The 16,715-nt window shown below is 39.8% G+C and overlaps 1 protein-coding gene across 8 annotated transcripts in view; it reads left to right on the top strand.

The window, feature by feature from the left end:
* Nucleotides 1-16,562, top strand: part of LOC122994969 — a 57,649-nt gene extending 41,087 nt beyond the window's left edge. For 6 of the 8 annotated variants that reach the window (XM_044369801.1, XM_044369798.1, XM_044369800.1 and 3 more), the window contains 10 exons: nt 75-156; nt 271-361; nt 1,920-2,047; nt 2,660-2,751; nt 6,689-7,106; nt 8,577-8,696; nt 8,824-8,905; nt 10,878-10,967; nt 15,352-15,429; nt 16,231-16,562. In XM_044369801.1, the coding sequence (XP_044225736.1) occupies nt 75-156; nt 271-361; nt 1,920-2,047; nt 2,660-2,751; nt 6,689-7,106; nt 8,577-8,696; nt 8,824-8,905; nt 10,878-10,967; nt 15,352-15,429; nt 16,231-16,282 (1,233 nt within the window). In that variant the 3' untranslated portion in view covers nt 16,283-16,562. The remainder of the gene's footprint in view (nt 1-74; nt 157-270; nt 362-1,919; nt 2,048-2,659; nt 2,752-6,688; nt 7,107-8,576; nt 8,697-8,823; nt 8,906-10,877; nt 10,968-15,351; nt 15,430-16,230) is intronic. The other 2 variants (XM_044369802.1, XM_044369803.1) reach the window with 2 other exon arrangements.
* The last annotated feature ends 153 nt before the right edge of the window (nt 16,563-16,715 follow it).

The raw sequence follows: 16,715 nt of genomic DNA, 5'->3' as shown, positions 1-16,715 counted from the left end.
GTATTGTGAAATTAAAGGGTCAATACAAAAAGGTCCAATGATCGCAGAGTAAAGATGTGATATGTCTCCTCCAGACATCCAGTTCACAAGATGTCACAGTGGAGGTGTGCAGGCCAGTAGCCAGTGGAGGTCCACTGTTGGATACTCACAACACCAGTAAGACATTGATATTTCCTGTCACCATTCAAGGGTGGAATTATGAGGAAAATGTTTGCTAACTGGTCTCAATGCTTAACTGAAGTCAGTTCCTCTGTTTGTTTTTCTCTCCAGAGTATGAAAGCTCTTCAAACAACTGTGAGGGAACAGACACTGATCCTGGTGTAAGTGGAGGACAGGCACAGTATACACCCAACACTATCATGTAAGGAGACAGACATGGACCTGCTGTATGTGCTTCATATTGTTAAGTGTATTGAAACACCTGTGACTTTGGACTTTAAGACTCTTTGTGGTCGAAAATGTTTTTTCAGTTACTTTCCATGGGCATTAGACTTTGACTAATCAGAATTATCTTTATTGGCCAAGCATGTTTATGCATGTAAGGAATTTGACTCTGGCTTACAATCTTCATAAAGATAAGGATATAGAGATATATAAGGAATGTCTATATATGTGTGAAACTGCTTCTGTGAACTGTAAATAGTGCAAAGAAGTGCTGAGATAAATATTATATGATAAAAAAGTGACATTACTTGATATACATATGTGCTGGTTATGTAGGCTTACAGTATATATAATATAATATAATATAATATAATATAATATAATATAATATAATATAATATAATATAATATAGGTGTGTGCAGGGTTTGTCTCTGGAAGTAAGTCTCTGTTATCCCTTCCCTCTGCTGAAGGAAATCAGTACTATTGTTTCTTCTCCCCACTGAATTTGTCAGTCTAATACTGTAACTCTGTCATTTGGGGTCAGGCAGGCACTGAGTACATACTTTTAGCATGAGTTTAGCTTACTTTGTCTTTTGGCCTATCCAAATATTCAAAATACACAGGCGTCAGAGAGGAGGATGATCATAATCTTGCCACTTTTAAATACTGTATATGTATGTAAGTATGTATGTACGTAAAGAGGCAATCCTCCATTTTGCTTTAGTTAGTTTTCTCTTACACCTGGCTCACAGGTGTGTCTCACTGTCAATGCCTCATTTATTTCTTAGTCTAGATGCTTCTTTGTATCTTATTGCCCTCCAATTATTTTAGTAACCATTCATACTCTGATATAGGACTGTAGATTACAAGGAGATACCTGCCTTTTTTCAATCTAAACTTTGTTTGGCTAACAAGATTGTAAACAACCCACTCCGTAGGGGCGGCTGTGGCTCAGGAGGTAAAGCAAGTCGCCAGATTTTGTACAGTATAGAAAAACATGTTGAACTGTAACAGGACTACCACACTCACAGAAAAACAGTTCAATGTTTTTCTATAAACTGCTAATATTTGTACATCCCACAATGCCTCAGTCCCATCCTCCTCTCCTTTCAAGGTTTCAAAAGGCTATTCTTCACTTTTTCCCCTTTCTGCTATGTGAGGAGCAGAAAGAGGAAATACTGCAACTGCAGTATGTGCACAGATTTTGGATAAACTTTTAGACTTTTTCTTTTACATGTTGAGTTAGTGTGGCTGTGAAAGCATGTTGTGGTGTTCTCAACAGAATAACTGGAGAACAAGCAGGGTTGATGGATGGAGTGTGAGGCTTGAGGCATCTTCACTGGATATTCATAGATTCTGCAACTCTCAATGAGGGAAGAGTAGAGTGGAACATATTAGACAAAATATGATTGACTGAGTCTTTTGGATAAGATCAGATTTTCCAGTCAATGTATTTACATGTTGTGACTACTGTATTTTTTTATGTGGTCCAATTCAGAGTAATATTTTACTCACAATCTTTGTGTTTGTGCAGGACTCAGTCAGACATGGCTCTGCTGTCTGAACTCTCCAGCATCACATGCTCTCCAGCTCAGCCTCCAGAGAAACCCCACAGTATCAGTGGACTGGCCCTACCCTGTAACAGTACCCCACATAGCAGAGGTAAAACCACACACTGAACACACTGGAAACATGCACTTAAAGCTTTCATGAAAAATAATTAGGGCTATGGTTTGACTGCTAATATTTTTTGACCTGCTGATAATAATAGGTGGATACTGTATATCAATCAAATCTCTATAAAATTTAAATCAACATAAGGAATGCAAGGCTATGCCAAATTGATGCTAGTATCATGAAAAATACTTAACAGATGGACAACAATGAAACTTTAAAGGGGCGGCTGTGGCTCAGGAGGTAGAGCGGGTCGTTCACTAATTGGAAGATTGGCGGTTCGATTCCCGGCTCCTCTAGTCCACATGCCGATGTGTCCTTGGGCAAGACACTTAACCCCAAATTGCCCCTGATGGCTGTGCCATCAGTGTATGAATGTGTGTGAATGGGTAGGTTGGGACCTTGCATGGTAGCCCCTGTACCCATTCAGCGTATGAATGTGTGTGAATGGGTGAATGTGATTCGTAGTGTAAAAAGCGCTTTGAGTGGTCGGAAGACTAGAAAGGCGCTATACAAGTACAGTCCATTTACCATTTACCATAAATGCAAGTAAAAGAGACCAGGTTTTCCCTGTCACTCATGTTGTGTTTTGACTTACAGATGTACACCAGCCCCTGATGACAGGTTTTATTGAGGCCAAACTCCCAGACTCCCTTGCCTGCAGCTACCTATGTTCAGTTCATCTCAGGACTGTGAGTTTCATCATGCCAATAGAAAACACAGTAAAGGTTCCCCTCATGCACTCATTCAATTCACAAGTGGGTATTTCATTAGATGACTCTGGACTGACCCAAATCATTCTGTAGGAGTATTAATACTTTAATAATGAATTACCTTGTTGTTAGGGCACCACCTCCTTTTTGGTTAGGATTTGTTAGTGCCAGGAGAGAGCACTAACCCTTGTAACGGGACAGAGTGCACAGTAAACTCTGCAGCCACACATTTCTCTGTTCTGTATTTCTCTGTTTTGTGTCTTCAGGTTGAGCTAGCCCATTGTTGCTAACTTTGGAGGTAACCCCCTTTACTTTTCCAGCATTTGGGGAAACAACAGATGTGACTTTTTAGCATTTATTAACTGACACACTGTAGTCTGTATTGTACATTTACTGCCAGACTGACAACTACTGACCTTTTCCTCTGCCCCGCTCGCATCCACTGTCACTTCTCTGCCCCTCGCTCTTTCCCACTTGCTACGCAAACATACTCCTTAAGGGAGCCACGCTACCAATAGTTTCCCAGGCAACGACAAAGGTTGACTCACGTACCGGAACAGCGCTGCACAGAGACTCCCAAACACTATCGATCAAATATTAAAAAAAAATTTTTTGGGCCTGGCGGGGGTCTTTGTTGTGTCATTATGGAGAAACACAGATTCAGTAAATGTTCAGTATGTTCAGTAAACATTGAGTACAGTTAGACCATGCATTCTCCATTTGGTTGGGCGAGTTTAAAGTTGTGAAAACAATGGGGGTTTTTTGAATACACCCCAGTTTTCACTGGTAATTTGTTAGTCTGTCCCTCCCGCCGCAGGAAATAATGGATTACTCCTGGAAAGCTATTGATGTAGCACTTTTCTCCTTATGAAAATAACACAGAGATTATTCGACCAATGAGAATTTAGTCAGACGAGAGCATATCGACCAACTAATCGACCAGTTGACCAGCAGACTACAGCCCTACTTGTTGCAATAAAAGATTAAATATGGATATATTTGGTTGAAAAACAAATACAAGAGATGTCTAAGGAGTTTTCTTGAGTTCTTGGAGGCCAGCTCAAAGAGGAATCTCTTTGAGGCTGTTTTTATAAGTTGGAATAAAACGGGAGGAGTGCTGGTTCTAAAGGGTTTCGCGCTGAATTATTGATGAATATTCAATTTCTTTGTTCTAGGGGCTTTAGGTGTGGCTGGTGCTTTGTAGTCTGCGTCTCCTGAAGTAAGGGAATTTGGGGAAATCTAATTCTGAGTTTTTACATGCATCTTTCACTCCAGCTATCATATTCCATAATATACAGTCCAGACAGTAAATATTTAGACAGTTACACATTTTTTGTTCTTAAGACTCTTTCATTCAATACGAAATATAGTATAATAATATAGTAATGTTGAGTAGGTTTACATCAATATGGAAAGAACTGTGTGGGAGATACACTTAAGTCCTGTTAACACATAGTGCCCAAAGTGTAGAGGTTCAAAAGCAATTGGACAGATACGACAAAATGATCATATTTAATATTTTGTGGAAAATCTTCTGCAGTCAATGACTGGCTGAAGTCTTGGACCCTCAGACATAAGCAGACGCTTTGTATCTTTCCTGGTAATGCTCTGCCAGGCCTTCACTGCAGACACCTTCAATTCTTGCTTGTTGTGGACTCTCTGCCTTTAGTCTGGTTTTCAGCAGGTGGAATGCAGCTCTATGGGATTGAGATCAGAGGCCTGTATTACGAAGCAAGTTCAACATACCCGGGATATCTTTTCGTTATCTGGCTTCACTGAACCTAACATTGGCCGTCCAGATAACTAGTACTACGAAGCTGGTTATCAGCTAGCTCAGTCAGCCCAGGGTTTTCCTATCCAGCTACGAGCATGTTCATGTGAAAGAGGTGGGGTTGTTAATTATGAGCGACATCATCAGAACCATGAATGAAGTACTTCATGATATGAGATGAAACAGTGATACGAAGTACCTGCAGAAAACGTATATTTAAGAGACAGCAAAAAGTCATATTCAAAGAAGTGAAATGAAAATGACAGCCTGTAATCATACAACAGAATAAGAAGATGTAGAAACACTAGCAATAATTTCCACATATTAAAAGTAGGCTACGGCTTAAAATACATGTAGGAATTATTATATATGACTTAAGTACAGATAGAGTATTTTTTGCTATTTAGTTAGATGATGAGGAAACCATTCTGAATATGTCCCAGAAAAAAACAAACTTAAAAGTAGTGCCAGACTGTCTCTACTACCGAAGCAAAGAGTGGAAAAGTAGTTGATGATGAGGTCTATCTGACCCAAATGTTGCATTTATAATCATGGGAGCCAATTAACAGTGCATGGATTATTTTTCTGATAAAAGACAATATTTCGTTTTTATTTCTAGTTATCATCACACAGTTGTCTCTTGTTATTCTGAGCTGCAGTGATGGAATCAGAGTGTAAAATCATCCACACTGTCAGCTGTCACACTGGGGATAAATAAACTTTATACTATTGAAATGCAGCTAAAATCATCATTATGTGATTAGTGTCGTAAACGATCTCTCCATTTGTTAGAAGCTCTGTTTTAAAACCAGAGTGGAAATAGAGAGTCTGGAACAATAAAATGTTTCCACTGACCTATAAAAATATATATTGCTTTTTTTACTTGTCACTTAACTGTAAACTCAGGACTTTTGACCATGTCAGGATCTTGGAATTACTTTTTTTCCCAGTGATCTGATTGGTCAGTGGTTGGAGTGTTGACAGGTTGTGATCCAATCCTCTGAAGTTAACCTGCTCTGAAGCAGGTTAGCTGTTCAACATAAGTTACCATGGTGATGTACCCCGGTAAGAAGTGAACCAGCATCATAGGACTAGAAACCCAGACTTAAACCTGAAGTTACATCACTAACCCCAAAACCTGCTTTGTAGTACAGGCCTCTGGTGATTGACTCGGCCAGTCAAGGATACTCCACCTCTTCACCCTGAAAAGCTCTTTGGTTGCTTTGCGGGTATATTTAGGATTGTTGTCCTAAGTTTTGTTTCATCAGTCCTTAGGACTTTGTTCCAGAACTCTTCTGCTTTCTTTTTGAATGTTGTTGTGAACTGCAGCCTTCCTTTCTGTTTTTGAGGATTACTAGGGGTTTGCATCTTGTAGTGAATCCTCTGAGGTTCTGTTCTTCAAGTCTTGTCTTGATAGTTGACAAGAAAACATGTCTGCCTACACCATGGAGAGCATTCCTGATTTGCTGTCTATTCATAAAAGGCTTTTTATTCACCATACAAATAATTTACTGCTCATCCACAAGACTAGTGCTCTTTAGTCTACCCAATTGTTTGACACTTTCTAGTTTTCCTGTGTTCATCTGCTTCTTTAGAATGTACCCAACGATTGATTTTAGCAAACCAACTAGATTTTTACTTTTTTTCAGGATCATTATTATCTTCTTCACTTGCATGGTCACCTCTTTACTCCTCATATTGACAGACAATTCCACCTTAACCTAAATAGCAACTCTAAATCAAATCTGAGCCGTGTGTAAGCTCTTTTGTGCTGAACTAACATTAAAATGACGCACAGCAGCTCAAAAAGATTTAGTAGCCACATGTCCAATTTTTGAACCCTTGCAATTTTTACACTGTGTTAAAAGTCCTATATCTCTCACACAGTTCTTTCTATATTGATGTTAACCTACTCACATTAAAGGTGAGACTTGGCATTTTATGTACTATCCATTATTTTATTTCAAATTGAATATGCACAGAGACCGAAGAACAAAAAACTGTGTAACTGTCCAAATACTTAATGCCCTTCACATTTGGATACACTGTATGTTCTGTGTTGGTCCAAGAATATTTGAGAATATTGTCCTGTAAGACAATAATGAGTTCTTAAAGCTTACACATATGTGCTGTGACACTTTTCAGCCTCCACCTTTCAAGGTAGACTCTTCCAGCAGTCCCCAGGGCTTCATCACAGCCAGCCAGGTAGAGGGGCTGTTCACAGATACTGAATCTCCCAGCCCCAGCGTCCACAGATGCTGCAGCACTATGGAAGGAGAGCAGAAACAAGAACAGGAAGAGGAAGGAGCAGGAGAATCTGAGAAGGAGCAGAGTGAAGAGAGACAGGAGGAAATGGATGGAACTAGTCAACGTCAACTAGGGGTATATGTGGAGGATGAAGAGAGGGACAGGGCTGACGAGGGACTTGAGGAAATGGAGCAAGGATTACAGAGGGTCAAAGAGTGCAAAGGAAAAGAAAATAGAGAGGAGGAGGGTGAGGGAGGAAAGCATGTTGTAGAGGGCAGTGAGGAAGAGGAGCATAGCTGGTGTAACCCACAGAGAGGTGAGTACCAACAGGCTGTACAAACAGCACCAACATGATTGATGAAGTGCTGTGTGCAGGACTCCTGCAGTACAGTGTATCATTAGAGATTAATGTTCTGCATTTAAATGGTAAATGGTAAATGGACTGTACTTGTATAGCGCCTATCTAGTCTTCCGACCACTCAAGCGCTTTTACACTACGAATCACATTCACCCATTCACACACATTCATACACTGAATGGGTACATGGGCTACCATGCAAGGTCCCAACCTGCCCATCAGAGGAAATCTAATCATTCACACACTGATGGTACAGCCATCAGGAGCAATTTGGGCTTAAGTAGCTTGCCCAAGGACACATCGACATGTGGACTGGAGGAGCCGGGAATCGAACCACTGATCTTCCGATTAGTGGACGACCCGCTAAACCTCCTTTAATAATAAAACTGTACTCACCAAGTTAATAGCTCATATGTTGGAACATGGTGACAACTAAAAATAAGTCTGGTCAAGAAACATGAGCAATGATGATCAGAGGGGCAACCGAAATCTGATCTCATGCTGCACACACAGCATGAATAGTTTTTCACACAGTGGCAGGGCACAGTAAAAGGCTTTATTTATTGATGAGGTATTGAAGGTGTGCTGGTTCTCACAAACTGCAGTAAGAGACTCTCCTGTTTCTGCTTAGTCCATTCTCGGCCATGTCTCATTTTGAAGATGCATTTTGATGAATGATAACTGTGAGCACTAACCTTGGTCAGTGACAAATACATTACGTATCCTGTACAGTAGCTGTTTCACAATAAATGCGATTCATCAGGTGAATGCTTTTAATGTGAAGCAGCAGCAGTAGGAAATGTTAGGTTAGCATTAGAAGTAACTTAATCCAGCTCTTAAACAGCCGTAGGAGAGTGAACAGCAAACTGCAAGGTTGATGTCAATTAAATGAAATTAAAAACAATTATAAAAATGATAAACTAATAATGAACACTACTATATAAAATAAACACATTTAACTACAAAAAAGGAACTTGACTTAACTCTCAAATATTGACATCTATTTAAAAAAATGCAATATCTGTAGTATAATTTCAATCACAGTCCCTCTCACTACTGGAAACATGTTAAAACTACAGATTTTAGTTTGAAAGCTTGCCATCAAGTCTGGCAACCGTCAACTATTCCTTGTGCAATGCTACTTTATTCATTTATCCCCATAGTTCTTTAGAAAGATGATAAACAGAACTGACCAGCCTTGGATGGTTGTGATCATTTAGTCTTCCAGACTGATTTGGCTCTCAAGGGAAAATATTCTCTGAAGCCATACTGAAAGAACATGCTAATGTACTTATAGCTCAGGGGCACTTTACATAAAAATAACAATAATAAAAACTTAAATCTAACAGATAAATATTTTTTGAATTCAGTGGAAGAGCGTTTCCATTGTGGTTTATGGAGCATTATGCATTTGACTTTGCTTTACAGATGTGGGATCAGAAGTGGGGAAAGAGGAGGATGGAGATGATATTGAGGACAGAAGGAAGAAATTAATAGGATTATCTGGCAATTGTGAAGAAGTAGGAGACAACACCTTTGTTAACATCAGTAAGCAAAAAGACATGACGGTGTAACAAATCTTGAACTGTGTGACCTTCAGTTTCATTGGGAATAGTGCAATGTGTGCATTATTGGGTTGTAAGTGTCTAAGTCTTGGATTGATATGTCCATGCAGGTGACCTTGGTGCAGACACAGTGGCTGCAGATCCAGAGAACAATATAGAGCTCAGTCCCCATTTATTGGAGGACACCAACAGGTGGGTGACAGCAGCTACAGTGTTTGTTACATGTGTGCCAGAACCCCTATCAACTCATGACCCTCCAGCCCAAATATGAACGGCCAGACACGGGGAGTAGCGGAAGCATTAGCAGTGAAGTCAACTGCTGACGGTACTGCTGATTGATTATGGATATACTGCTAGTATCAGACTGTGGAATTTAAAAAAACATTTAACAGACTTGATTCTTGCTTATTTGTTAAGGAAGAAGTAGCGAGTAGAAATATTGTACAATAGGAACTAGAAAAAGAGCTGAGAGAGCTGAGAAAATGTAGACATGTAAAATGAATTGAAATTAATATCTAAGGAGCTATGAGCTGAAATGCATTGCTAAAAAAGCTGAAAGCTAAACTGTATTATTGTCAAAGTTGTTCACTTGTGATAAGTTGAAAAAAACTTATTTTAAAAAGTAGAAAAGGTAGAAAAAAAGTTGCAGGCTTAAAGTTTAACATTTGAATGGTTTCTGTAGCTTAAAGTACACAGAAGTAGTAGTTGGCCAAAAAACACACAGAAGAACAATAAATTGTAAAGCACTGCTGAAAATGCAAAAATCTGAAATTAATTACTTATTTTTATCGCTACCTGGTAAGCTCCTTTCATCATCTGGAGGCTTTTAGCTTGAAAAACAAGTTTCATCCTGAGCTTCCTGTTAATATACAGTTACTGTTAGTGACTTTTATGTTGAAAGACTAGGTCCATCCCTAGTTTCCTGTTAACATACAGTGACCGTTGGGAACTTTTATTTTGAAAAACAAGCGTCATTCTGAGCTTCCAGTTAAAATAGAGTTACCCTATTGGGCTTTTATTTTGAAATATTGTGTGGGTAAGTGTTTGTGTGTGTGTGTGTGTGTTTCCTTTAAAACTATAAGAAGTTAGACAAAAAGTAGTACTTGGGTGGATTAAACCTTTAAAACTATATCATTAGGCTGAAAGTACTATTAGGGTGAAATAAACCTTTAAAACTATAAGTAGTTAGAAAGTCACAATGTTCACCGTGGTTTATGGTAAAAATGGTATACTGGCACAAACACATTTCATTGTGGGTTGGCTTGGTAAAGCACAGCTAAAGTGAACTGACCTGGGCTAATTAAAAAACCCTACAAGTGTGTTTTGGTGAGCCATTAAGTTGGCGACTGCAGTAGCACCTGTGACTGGCAGACAAATCTCTTCTCTGTTATCTGGAATCTGGACATGAACTGAAGTTCAACAGAAAGTGGGTCATGCAGTAAGACAATGACCCTAAACATACAAGTTGCTCTGCCAAAGAATAGCTAGAGCAGAAGAAAGTGAATGTTTTCGAGTGGCCGAGTCAAAGTCCTGACCTCAGTCCTATAGAAATGCTGTGGAAGGACCTGAAGCAGGCAGTTCATGCAAAGAAGACCAAGAACATCCCCAAGTTGAGACTGTTTTGTAAGCCAATATGCAGAGTTGATAAACAGTTACCAGAGACGTTTGGTTGACATAATTGCTGCAAAAGGGGGTCACACCAGTTACTGAAAGCAAGGATTCACATACTTTTGCTTCATACAAATATGTAAGATTGGATAATTTTCCTCAACAATTTTCCTCACCTTTATCTAGTTTTAGGACAATTCTAAAGGGTTCCAGAACTTTCAAGCAGCACTATATACACCAAAATAGCAGTTACACTTGTAGAAGCCCACATAGTCCATGTACCTAAGACCTACCACTTTGAACTGGTTGTTGCACTTGTACAAATAAAATAGGGCCCAAACTATTAATTATAGAAGACATACTTTCGGCAATGCACATGACTGTGCTTATAAGCTATATTACTGATTATATTATTCAGTGACCTGGGAAGACGGGCCCCCTCCCTTCCTGCTCATGCTTCAGTGACCTCTATCTGCTTGGTTTTGACTTTAAATTAATAATTCCAGGATGATTATTATTATTACGGTAATTTAACGATTGTGTTCTCCTTTTTCAGAGCCCATTCAACACTCGATGATGTGTTGCAGGGCTTCGTAGTGGAGGGCATTAGGGAGAGCCCAGGACCAAGTAAATGGGTCACTATGATGTGAGTACCAAGCACACACAAATGCAACTGGAGGTTGGTTAAGGTGTCCCTGATAAGATTTCAGAACTACTACTTATACTTTTTTCAGTTTATTTTGAGGGGGAAAGACAGCACAGTTAATTATGCAGAGAAGTTAATTATTTTCTCTACAACATTCCAACATTTCAAGAGTGGCACTGGGGCCTGAGCATTGTGGTGTTCATCTCTCTGTCTAATGCCTGGGACACAGCCTGTGTGAGAAGAGGGTGTGCATCGTGGAACCTCTTTTCATTTCGGCACCCATGTTAACAGTTTAGAGCAGCCACACAGCCAGCGTGAGCCATGCATCTTGAGCGGTTACTGTGGCGCATCACCTAGAGATTCGGGGTCTTGCCTAATTTTTCCGCGTGACGCATGCAGTTCTCAGCAAAAATAGACAGGGAAAATGATCAGCTGACAGTCATATTGACATCATACCAGCAACATTACACCTTTCACTATGGTTTCAGTGTCTATATCTGTACAGTATGTCACAGACATTAAGTGTCACCACTGTGGGTCAGCCTGCGCTGTGCATCCCGAGGCAGGCAGCCTCTGTGGCAGGGAGCTCAGGCACGGAGAGTCAGTAAAACGTGGAGCTTCTTTCCTCTACTCCTACTCACTTTCTGTGATATTAGTTCAAACTGCGGCTCCTGCCTCTTGTTTTACCTGCTTCCAGGCAGAGATTTGGTGTTGTTATTTTCCTTATTTGTTGTCAGTTTCCCTCCTGACAGTTAGTTTGGAGGTTTGTTTGTTGGAGTGTGTTTGGCTTGTTTGGGGAACTTGGTGTCCTCTGGAGGGATTCTCTTCACTTGGAGCAGTTACAGTGGGCATTTATCAAAATAATAATAATTGATCATAATAATTAATAATAACAATAACAACAACAACAATAATAATAATAATGATAATGATCATTATAATCGATAAAAAACCCATTCTGTGTGAGGAGTATGTGTGACTGCCACAGAAGTAGCCCCAACCATGCCCGTCAGAAAGAAAGCCGCTTTCACCTCATATATTATTTATTTATTTTTAACAATTGAGCACACGCTTCTTTTTCTGACTAAATATAAATGAAATTTATAATAAAATGATATGAAACATTCTACTATTGATGGCTATTATCAAAGTCAGCTGTCTGTGTGGAAACCACAGGCCTGCAAGACAGAAGTCAGCGACGCACATGCGCTGCTCAAGTAGAGGTAGGCTGTGTGGCCTAGGTGTAAAACTTGGTCCAGGGCAAAGTCCAGCTGGGTGACAGATGAAAGTTGACTGAATAGTTTGAGTATGAAAATTATTTGAGTCATATGCTATGGCCTTCAGATCTCTACCCTGCTGAACACCTATGGGAGATTTTAGAGTGATGTGTTAAACATGCTCTCCACCACCATCATCAACACTAAATGAGGCAGTAACTTCTGGGAACATGTGTATCCCTCCAGTAGACTTCCACACACTGCAACAATCTATGGCATGGAGAACTGAAGCTGCTGGAGGCTCGTGATAGAACAACACCTTGCTAACACACTGCAATGAAAAGGTTTTCCTTTCATTTGTCACCCATCTGTATATTAACAGCTTTTTCGTTTTGAAATATGTTTTCATGGACCACAGTGTGGGTCCTCTGGATAGTTATCCAGAAGACCCACACTGTGGTCCATGAAAACATATTTCAAAATGAACATCAGGACTTGTATATGACCTGCTGTGAATATTCCAGGGGCCCTAATTACTAAAAACCCCAAGGCTAAAAGACGCTCCTAAAAGGGCAAGTTAGGATGAACTCCTAAAGGTAAGGGGTCCTAAATGTAGGACTCGTACAAGAGTAATTCACAAAAAGTATTAGCGCTAAAAGCAGCTCTTAAGTCTGAGAGAAGTTACAGGAAGCCCAGAGGACTCCGAGTCACACAGACCTGGTAAGTCAGCTGCTGCAGCTAACCCTAACCCTAATCCTTTTTAGTCAGTTTTTTCAAAAAATGGGAGGGATCAAGCTCACCTAAAAATTGAAACTCTCCAATGTCACAGGAGCTGATGGTTTGCGCAACACTCTGCTACTGGGAAACTAGAAAAATGTAGTCTGCTGGGCAGATTAACTTGCAGTATCTATCAGAATTTTTTTTATCAAACAAAGAATGCTCTTCAGAGGACAAATTGCTCTTAAATCCTTTAAAGGTTCTATATGTAGGAATCTGAAATTTTCTTCTCATTAGTGACATCTGTGGCCATTAAGTGAGGTCCAGTCAACATTCTGGTGACTACTGCAGGTGATGTCTTTTTCCTCTCTTACACTACTCATAATAACATAAAAGATCTCTAATGTTGTGTTTTGCAGCATGTTTCAGCAAAGCATCTCTTACTCACAGTCAGTCAGTTCCCCACTCCCCCACCCCCCACTGTACGTGCACTCGCTCACACACAAAGACACACACAGATGCTCCTGCTGCACCGTGGCCGCTGGCTGGTGAGAGCCAATCTGCACCACCCAACTTGCACAAATCATCATCATACCATTTGAACCTAACCCGACCCACAAACCATTTTTATTTATGTGGCGCCAAACAAAAGTCATCTCAGGGCACTTTTCACATAGGTCAAGACCGTTCTCTATAATTTACAGAGACCCAACAATTCCCCCATGAGCAAGCACTTGGCGACAGCGGTAAGAAAAAACTCCCCTTTAACGGGTAGAAACCTCAAGCAGAACCTGGCTCTTGGTGGGTGGCCATCTGCTTTGACCGGTTGGGTTGAGAGAGAGTCATAACAATAACAATAACAGCAGCAATAGCAGTAGCAATAGCCAGGGAAGGATGCCAACAGGACTTCGAAGGACCACGAAGGCTAGGCCTGCAACCTAGGGTTTCCTGCGAGATGAGGAAGCACAAAAAACTCCGGGGAAGAAGCCAAGTTAGTGACATGCATTGATGTTACATGAATGCATACAGATGGAGAGGAGGAGGAGAGAGGAGCTCAGTAGATCATGGGAAGTCACCAACCATGTTTACTTAAACCAGTAGGCTCAGTGAGCTGTTGTCCAGGGAGCAACGCGCTGTGGTCAGGGAGCAACATGTTTTCGCTGGGGAGCAACGTGCTGCGTTTTTGTTGTGAAATATGTGCTTATTACCACCTTTGAAAAACAAACAGGAAAAACAAAAGGGGTAAGTTATGCTCTGCTATAACTCTGGAGCTTGTTATCTGCTTTGTTGAGGAAATAATATTATTTTAGCTGTGTGCACGCTTGGGAGAGGGCAACTTGTCATTGCAGGGGTGTTTTGTGCTGAAATGTGTAGTGGTTGACAAGGGCAGCTCGCTGTCTCATTAGCTAGAGAGTTAATATCTGCAGGGTCTTTCTACTCGGATAGCACCATTTTTGTTGTGTTGTGTCGTTATGCTGGTGGTTTGTTGAAGTTAGCGGGAGAGAGGCAAGGCACTTGGGAGCGTGCAAAAACGTCACTTCTGTTGGAAATCCAGCCTGGGTCCTTCAAATAGAAATCAGTCCACAGGCTGTTACAGACAACTTGGAAAGTTGGGGAAGGTCTTAATTTTTACATTACATTACTACCTGTTCACTCATTGGCAATAAAAAACATTAATACATGTGAATTGCTTCACAATTCTACATAGAGAACCTTTAAGTGTACATTAATCAACCACAGTAAATATATAAAGCTGATTTCTCGGTGCTGTAAATTTACCCATCAAAGGATGAAGAGCTTTTTGATCTACTGAAAAAAAACAAAAAACAACACAATATCAACAAGCAGATGGTGTTTGATGATAGATGCAATTCACTTGACAAGTCCATCTTATTTATCTTCATGTATGAAATCTGTGTCACAGAGTATAAAACCCATAACTTAATGAAATCTTTCCATGTATCTTTCTTTATCCTTCTATTGTTTCTTTCTTCATTGTTTGATTTCACATTCACTAACACAGATCGGCCACCTGTCAATCAATTACTGTGAACATACTAGGTTCATTGATGAAACATGATGTCATCCACAGCAACAGGTTAAATGCCACCCCTTCTCTTAGTTTAGGAGTTCTCTCAGTTCCACACTAAAAGTTGCTTTCAGCAGCTTTGTGAATTAGGAAACTCTTGGAGGACTCCCAGTAGTAAGACAAGATACCTTGTGAAAATGGCTCCTGGTCCTCAGGTGATTCATCTGATTGATTTTGCAATCCTAATTTCTTCTAGGCCTCTCAGAATAGCAACAAAATATGCACAGTGCATAATTTTAGTCTTGTTATACTGCTTGATACCTCTGTATTATAGAGTTGTTGCAGTCAGTCTTAAAATGACAAGTATTCATATAGTTATGCACTGCACAATATACAATATAATAGTGCCTCCCATGTCTAGGTGTCAGGTGTTTGAGGGGCAGACTGATGATGGAGGAGGAGACCCTGCACACAAGCTGTCGGAAAACACTGTCAATTGGTAAAGTTTAAGATGTGTCTTGTTTCTTTTTCCCAAGTTAAGACAGCCTTTTACATACAGTGTATTTGTGAAACTGGGGGCAGAATATGACTATACACAAAAAGACATCTTTGACAGATTAAAAAAGCTTTGTGTACACATGCTTGCTGCTCCACTAATCAGTCTGAAAACCTGTCAGTCTAATAACAGGAAAAAATTACAATTTCCCAGACTGTCGCACCTGATAAAATTGACCATACTAAAATAAATGTCAGTCAGCGCTCTGCCTGTAAACAAACAGCACTGTTACAAATTAAGTGCAGGGTAAACACGCTAAATTAATACCATACACATATTGTACATGCTTGCTTGCATTTTTTAGCTTTCTAACCTACAATAAAAGTTAAGGCAGACCCATTTTATAAAACTATTTAAAAAAGTGCAATACCTCAGAGTGTTTGCACCCCTATGTTACCCAAACAATACTTCAGTTGATTACAGTACAGCAACATGGAGGCAGCACACAAAGTACAAAGGAAATAAGTTTATTTCAGCGGAAACTGAAGTAATAGCTGACAGCTGCAGCCTTTAAAGTTTGATTTAACATGTTTAGCTCACAGAAGTTGTGGCAGAATCATATGAGTTGAATTGAAATGTTTGAAACTCTCAAGTCAGCTGAACTGCCTGCTTTATTATTCATGATCCACAACAGTTGGCTAGTAATAATGCTGTTACACCATATTTAAAGGTCAGCTCTAGCAGTACACTCATCTGAATAAGTCCTTGAATTAATTATTTACAAAATATCATTGTTTTTCCCAGTTGTGACATCACGGTGACTGGCGGATCTGATCTGTGTGTTTTAGAATGGTGAAGTTTCATCAGTGCCACTTGAGTACAGGGGGACCAGATTCTTCATCAGCCAAACAAATCAAAGGAAACTGTTGTGTTTGTGTGAAAATGCAGATTAGTTTTGTTATTAGTGTTGTACTTCCAAGGATATTTTGTTTGTAGTGCACTGTTGCTAGTTTGCCATTTCCAGGAAAGTTTGTGATTCTATCAATTTTTGTAATTTTACTCCAATTTACTAAAGCCAGTGCTGTAATCATTTTCTACTGTATTCACCTGGTTTAATAAAGGTTTAATAATATTAATAATATTTTTTTTATTCAATTCATTTTCAGAAATTATTTTGATGTACACAGATCATTTCTTTAGCAGCAGGTAGAATTCACACTATCCTAGAGGTCTGATTGAGTCACCAGGTTCATACATTACAGGCATTTGAGCTTAAAATCTCCATGAAA

The sequence above is a fragment of the Thunnus albacares genome, chromosome 13, assembly GCF_914725855.1.
Source record: "Thunnus albacares chromosome 13, fThuAlb1.1, whole genome shotgun sequence".
NCBI lineage: Eukaryota > Metazoa > Chordata > Actinopteri > Scombriformes > Scombridae > Thunnus > Thunnus albacares.
Note: the sequence above shows the minus strand (reverse complement) of the source record. Positions and strands in the feature narration are given on the sequence as shown.